This window comes from Pteropus medius, unplaced genomic scaffold (genome assembly GCF_902729225.1).
Source record: "Pteropus medius unplaced genomic scaffold, Ma_sr-lr_union100, whole genome shotgun sequence".
Lineage (NCBI taxonomy): Eukaryota > Metazoa > Chordata > Mammalia > Chiroptera > Pteropodidae > Pteropus > Pteropus medius.
Genome location: NW_024350921.1, coordinates 3,778,097 through 3,785,772, shown reverse-complemented (window position 1 = coordinate 3,785,772; position 7,676 = coordinate 3,778,097). Strand labels below are relative to the sequence as shown.

The 7,676-nt window shown below is 44.5% G+C and overlaps 1 protein-coding gene across 5 annotated transcripts in view; it reads right to left on the bottom strand.

Moving 5' to 3' along the window:
• Positions 1-4,528: 4,528 nt before the first annotated feature.
• Positions 4,529-7,676, bottom strand: part of NCK2 (NCK adaptor protein 2) — a 129,397-nt gene continuing 126,249 nt past the window's right edge. For all 5 annotated transcript variants that reach the window (XM_039840153.1, XM_039840149.1, XM_039840152.1 and 2 more), the window contains one exon: positions 4,529-5,897. In XM_039840153.1, coding sequence (XP_039696087.1) covers positions 5,703-5,897 — 195 coding nt within the window. In that variant the 3' untranslated portion in view covers positions 4,529-5,702. The remainder of the gene's footprint in view (positions 5,898-7,676) is intronic.

The following is a 7,676-nucleotide window of genomic DNA, read 5'->3' as shown; positions in this document are numbered from 1 at the left end:
AGAAAGAAAGAAACAACCCTTAAAGATTTACTACTAAGAGTCAAAGGCTCCCCCACAGTGTGGGTAGACTTTTCCCAAAGGTGCAAAAGCACTTTTATCAAAGATATCATCTCTAAGCCTCCAACACCTAATGATACTACTGTGGTGAATTAACCTGATTTGGATGCTATTTCGACATCTATGTTCTAGTTGGGCAAATATTCTTGTTGGTTCCATTACTTCCACGCCATGCCTTGTGTTATTATTCTCTGCTATTGACGGCTCTGGAAAGGAACTGCTTGTCGTTAGAGAAATGCATTCTGCTAGCATCTGAATCCCATCTGTGACTAGATGGAGTTCTAGGTTGAAATCTTTTCAATACTGTGTCTCTACGGTTCAATAGGCCTATGTGGTTGGCAGACTGGAATCACTAGGCTTCATTTAGATAATAATTTAGCATATGAATCTATTTTTTCCCTTTGCATTAAGATCATTTAAAAGCTGTACAAAGTTCTAAGCATTTTACATTAGTATGCAAAGCAGCCAACCTTCTCTAAATATATAATCTCTAACAACTGCAATATCAGCCTTAAATAGCTATGCAAAATGTGCATCTCTGCACCAGGTCATTAAGGCACCGAGGTTTGGGAACCTGGTGGAGGTCACATGGCTGATGACCGGCAGAGCCCAGGCTTGGACCAGGGCAACACCAAATTTAACGGGTTTGATCACCATGAAGGTTGGACTAATGCCTCTTTGGACTTCAGGTTCCCCTGGCCATGACCTGTTCTTGCCCTCACCCACCAGCAGGAGCTCGAGGACAAGGATCTAGGCCTCTGGTTTCTGACTTTGAAGAACCTGATCCCCAAGCCCAAGAGCTGGCCAAATGCCCACCCCTAACCCTCCTGGGGAAGAGGTCACACATTTTAAAAACTGTCAAAATGAGCTTTTGTACCAGCTGTCGTTGGGCTCATCCATCTCTAGCAATAACTTACTGTCAAGTAATAGAATCCTTCAAAGATGGAGCACAATGAGTGCTTCCAGTTAGCTTGTACGGCTGGTAGCTGAGACATGAGAAATCCAAATGGAAGTTAAGGCAAATGAGGACTATTAAAGGTAAAGACCATTCTAGCATTCAGGATCAGATATTTCTCTCTACGACCCAAAGAAAGAACATGCTATAGAAAATATATGTTGTCAGTAAGGTGAGAATGTGCACAGGGCGGTGGGACAGGTGATTCCCCAAAAGTTCCAAGTAGACTAGACTAGTAGCCCTGGTGCAGGCCCAACAGCCTGCATCGTAATCTGCAGAGAGCATGTTAAAACTGTAAGTGACTGCCTCCTGCCCCCCCGCAAATGGGAATCCAAGTGGTCGAGAAACTGCATGGAGGAGCATTTGCTCACGGCTGGGACTGCAACATCTCTAGGTCTGTGAGAGAATTGTATTTAGAACAGCAATGGCCAGCTTCCTCACAGCACTGGGGGACACTAGCTGTTAAGGAGAGGGTGTTAAGAACTGAATGTTTGCATCCCCCTTCCAAATTCATATATGGAAATCTAATGCCCAAGGTGATGGTATGAGTAGGTGGGGCCTTTGGAGGATGATAAGGTCATGAGGGCAGAGCCCTCACAAATGGGACTAGTGTTCTGATAACAGGCCAGACAGCTAGCTGGCTTTTTCCACTATGTGGGGACACAGGAAGTTGGACACTGCAGCCAGGAAGACAGTTCTCACTAGAACCTGACTGCTGCCCTGACCTTGGACTTTCAGCTTCCACAACTGTGAGAAATAAATGTTGTTCCTAAGCCACCCACGTTATTGTATTTTGTTAATGCAGCCTGAGCTAAGACGGGGGCAAAGGTTTTCTGGACATCGGTTGCCTTACTCAACTTTTGCCCAGTACTCAGTGGCCACTGTGTTACCAGCTCAGGCTGAGGAGTTTAAGGCTTTCCTCACGTGACACACGGAGGGTATTCAACCCCACCCTTCCCGGGGAGAACAAGATGTTTACCTCTCCAGGGAGGATTATATTTAGGGCGATGGGGTGAATTTGTCAACTACCGGAGGTAGGCCAGCAAAGTAAGTGCTGAATAATACCCAATACGGCTTCTGGGCCTAGGGTTCTGATGGATATTCAAAATGAGTTTGTCGGAGCTGCATCTCTTCAATTGCCTGAAGAGTCTAATTTCTAAAAGCAGGGGTGGGTTGGCTCTAAGTGCTAGGTAAGGACCCCACGGAGGGGCTGATGGAGCTGGAGCTTTGCAGTGGGGTGCCCAAGGAAGCCTGTGGAGAACGAGGCACTGAGTTCCAAAAAATAAGGAAAAAGGTCAGGTAGATTATGTGCCACACAGGCATGTATGCCTGTGGTGTATTACTTCACACAAAGTTCACATCAAGTGCTCTACCTCAGCTGATCCTCACTCAACCCTGGGAATTAAGTAGATGGAGACCAGCCCCACCTACTCGAGAGCAAACACATTCAGAGAATGTGTTTGCCTAAAGTCACAGGGCTAGTGACATCTTGGTACTCCCACCATGCTTGGCTTTGGGCAGGAGCTCTAATGTCTGGATGATGGACATCGCTTCACAGGACAGCAGCTGGCATCCTGGCAAGGTGTTAGCACTGAAATGATTCTATTAATTACACCACCAACAAATAAAGCTAACACTGGATTGTAGTGAGAAAATGGCCAAAACTCAACTCGTATTTATTGAAAACTAGTATTTTAAAAGAATACGTTCAAGCTTTTCTATCCTCTCAGTTCTTAACTTTGGTCTTAAGAAATTATTTAGGTATTCTGGTACCAAGCAGTAGCAATGGCAGAAAATTAAGTTATAAACCAGTTAGCACATAGAAACGAAAGACAAAACTATACTAGTACCAAAAATGCTTGTTTAGAAATGTGATTGTTTCAGTCGATATAAAGATTCTAATTTTAAGATTTTAATTTGTGATGCACTTGGGGAGAAAAGATGGACACATATTGCTCTTAGAAACATGATTTAGTGGCATTGGGCATAAGCCTTGTGCAAAGGGCTGGGTAGTTCTACACTAATTCAGCGGCGCTGTTTATGAAAAACGAAGGCACATTTAGGGCAAATAAATGAGCAGTCACACAACTGAAAAATGACTGACTTTTAATACCCTTTGCTGTCTGTGCAAAGAGGCAAGGGACCAGCAAAACAAGATTTGTCCGGGAAATCTCAGGACAAGCAGGAAGGTGATGACAGAAGTGCCATCTGGACACTGCACGGGCAGTCCACACTCCAAACCACGTGCGGACCCTTGCCTTGACACCTTTCTGCTTCCACTCTTTCAATAGGCTCATCCTGGGACTATCAATCCACCCTCCACTGGTCCATCTAGGTCAGGACATCCTTGGGTACTGGATCCTTCATAAATAGTAATTCCAACCTACCCTAGCCAGCTGGAGTGCTCTCTCACAGCAGTTTGGGACAAGAGTGAAAATAACTGTCAATTATGACTATAAGCCTCAAAGGAGTTCCTGAAGCCAAAATACGTATCTGTCTTTTGCTTATTCCTGAATTGGTATCGTAAATCAAAGTCTATCTGCTGCCTAGGAGGTCACTATCTAGAGGGATTGGAGCTTAAGGTCCAAACGGAATACACAACAGTGAGACCTGATGAGTCAGGAGGAACTGTTCCTTCCATGGGGAAGCTATAGAAGTGATGTGTTCAGTCCAAGGTAGTGATCCATCTCATTCACCTGGATGTCTATTCTTCTACAACTGGGTGCCTCCAATGTCAGGTGCCAGACATCAAACATTGACTTTATTATCAAACTTCTAATTTATATCAAAGGCAACAGAAAGATATTAACTCATCGGAAACGGGAACGTCAGATACAGTGCAAACGCTCAAAAAGTACCTTATTTCTCCTGAAAGCCTTCCCAGGCCGGGGTTGGTAGGGTATGGCCATCTCTGGATTTGCAACCCTGTGCTACCCTGTACTAGCCACGTGCCCTTATGCATTAACTTCGTGCCTCGTTTTCTCCATCTGTGTAATGGGGATGATAGCAGCACCCACCACCTCCCGCGGGGTCCTGGTGAGGAATAAACGAAGATACCGTGTCTGGCACAGAGGGAGCCTTCAATCACATTAGCTATAATTAGCACACGAGGGAACAAACCCTGTGTTATATGAACGACTGTGTCCCCAGTGCCTGGCACATTACGACTATTAGGCAAACATTTCCTGATTGAGCAAATGAAAGTCAGACCTGAGTGAAGAGGGGAAAGCTAGAGTTGAGAAGTCTAGCTGACAACAGTTTGGTAAAATATTAACAAAGGGTAAAAAGTTGGGACCAAGCTTGCAATTCTGGTTTCTCTTGGAGTTTCACTAATTAAAATTTATTATTTCAAGATACAAACATGTAGTGGCAGAAAAAGCAAACACACAAGTAATAAATGTGTTAAACTCTTCTCTCAAACCGTTTCTCTTTAGGCACTGAGTGTTCATTCAGTAAATGCTGCAGGCATTGCTCTCCCAGACTTCGGAGTTTTCCCAAAGATAAATGCACACATCATCTTGTCATAATACTTTTTTTTATTACAATATCCAAAAAACTGAGTATGCAAGTTTAGGAGGTGTCAAGACCTCTTCTTCAACTGTAGGAATGTGCCATCTCAAGACTGCATATTTAAACTATAAAGAAGTTCAAATGTAAAGAAAAAAGAAAACGCAATTTCTTCATAAACATTCTGTGTCTCCTACTACCAATCACATATTCTTTTGTAAACCCTGAAAAACTTCCCTGTAAAGCAAATAATATATATATAATATATATGTATGTATATATATATATATATATTTGTGTGTGTGTGTATGTGTGTGTGTGAAGTGTTGGTAGCTCCCCTTCCCCAAAGATCAGCTGTTTTCCTTAATCATCTGTATTAGTGTCAACAAATGGCTACAGATACAATTACTTTGAGAATTAAATACATAATTGTAAAATTTAAACAAGCCAAAGGGCAAGAGGAGAAAGCACTAGGTGGATGGCACATTTGGGGGTAAATTACCAAAACATCTTTCTGAGTCACCGGTCCCTCTTGCAGACTGGCCTTCAAGGAAATTCTTTCTTTATTGCAAGTACAGCCCCAAAGGCACTGGACAGCTTCCTCACTACTATCCCACCTGGTGGTTCTAGTATTGCTACCAGCAAATGCGTTCACTCCCTGGAAAGTCTGGGAGCCAGGTAAGGGCAAAGGACACATATAGGGCTGCTGGGACTGAGGACCTTCGCCTGTGCTGCTTGGTATGCGAGAACCCAGAGCTCTCCTGAGACGCAGGTCACTTCGTCGATGGCGGCTTTGGTGCGTTCCAACCGTGCCCGATGCCGTCTTACTGCGGGGTGCTGATGGCGTGAACAAGTTGACCAGAGTAAGGCTGTTTCCAATGGAGAAGGAATAAAGTGAATAAACTCGCCCCTCTTCCCCCTCCCGTTCTCTAAAATTGGCCAGGAGCCGGGTGGCCTTGAACGTGGAGTGAGGGATGGTAAAGGGGAGGAAGATGGAAACAAACAACGTGGACAGTAAGATCAACCAGGTTAAGGAAGCCAATAGGGGATGAGGCTCTGGACAGAGCAGGCCCCCGGCGGCAGAGCCTGTGACCGACCACGTCTTCTTGGGGTCATCCGCTCGGCTCTGGGGAAGTGAATGTGGCACCACGGCCTGGAGGTGGCAGGGGCCGCAGGGAGGGCATCATTGAAGCGCTCGGACGAGGTAGAGCTTCTCCCCGTGCTCGCTGGTGAAGATGGGAGCCTTTTTGTAGTGCTCCACCAACTCGTCCATGGTGTGGAACCGCCGCTGCCCGATGCAGTAGACATTGTCCACAAGCTGCACCTTGAAATGTTTGTTCTTCCCTGATGCTTTGAGAGACACAGAGAAGTCACTGGGCTGGGGAAGAAACAGAACACACGTTACAACTGGATCACAGACAGGAGACTTGGGAGGCTCTGCAGCCACCGGCAGAGGAGCCAGATTAAGGGCATAAATACTTTACTCCATGAGCCTGAACTGCACGACCCCTGACGATCTGGGGAATTACTGCCTGAATCTCCCACTTATCCAAATCCAAACCGCCATACGGCTCAAACAGCGAAGGCTCTGTTTTAATATCTGATTAGAGATATTAAAAAAAAAAACGGCATCTGATGTTCAGCATGACCTAGAGGCAGTCCAAGGCTCTGATGTTCTGAATCAAAAGAAAAATTCAATTTTGTTTAAGTAGTTTTGGTACTGACTGTATTTCAGTGATTTGAAAATTGGCGATAAGAGAATCGTGATGGAATATATGACACCAGCGTTAACCTGGATGTTGAAGAAATTTGGATTTACCGTTGCCCAAGCTATTTTTGATACACTGAGAATATTTTAAAAATGGGTTTGTTTGTATATGGACAGTGGCTAGAAACTTCACTTCCCCTGACTTCTACCGCCACTATTAGACATTCGGTTATCAATTTTTTTCTAATTCTAAGCTATAAAAAAAAAAATATATATATATAAGTATGGCTCATAATATCCCAGAGGAGGCTGGATGATGGTTCAAGCAAAGATTTTATTGAGAAATCTTTAAATTTGTGATTATGTCAGTATTTTACCTATATTTGAATATATTTTAGAAAGACATAATTTTTTATTAAAATTGGTCTTTTATCTCATTTGTTGAAACATTATGCAGGGAAGACACTGAGAAATGCTCTTTGGGGAATAAAAGTATTGATTAATTTAACAATGATTATTGAACATGAACTACATGCCAGACAGGCCATGCCCTGCCTATGTGTACATGCATGTCTGCAATGCCTACTACGTATGTTCTATATGTACCATAGAAATAACAGATAAATAAAAATAAAAAGGTCGATATATATTTAGTTGGAGAGAATACTGAGGAAGGGCAGACTAATCTAAATATGAATGAGGGGGCGTCACTAGGAGAGCACAGGGAAGGGGGGACATCCAGAGAAGAGGGGAAAGGTTCTGCCAGTTTTGAGGCACTATGCGGATGGCGTGGCTGGTGGGGGTGCGGAGGGACGCTGGCCTCCCTCGATGGTTTCAGAATAAAACCCAACCGACCACCACGGCCCACCAGGGCCGTGTCTCTTGGCTTCTACCTACAGATCTAATCGATGAGACGAAAGTGTATTCCAACCCCAGTCCCATTTTCACTCCCGTTCATGGTCTTCTTTGAGTGCCCCACCCACCCAACCTCTTTGGGTCCACCATTCCTGAAAGGCTCAGCTTAAAGTGTCAGCACCCTGAGGAAGCCTCTCCATTCCAAACACAATGAGCTCTTCCCCTCCTTGGCTTGCTGTAGCACATGTTAACAGCTTTCCAGTGGCAGAACCACAGTGTATTCCAGTACCTCTCTGTAATAGATAGATCATTTAAACCTATGTCACGTCCCCTTCATTATACGTCACGCCAGGCAAGTAGGGCCACATCTTTCCTATGGTTCTATTCTGCAGAGCCCTACAGATGGTGGGAGCCTAACACAGTACTTAACGGAATCCCTAAACTCCCTAAATTTCCTGAAAACCAGGGACTTACTGTTGCTAAGGACGATTCAAGCCACCACTCCCCACCCCTGCCCTCTCTGCGTCCCTCCCACTGGGACATTAACAAACATTGTTTGTTGCACCTGAGTTTACAAACATTGGATTAAAAGTG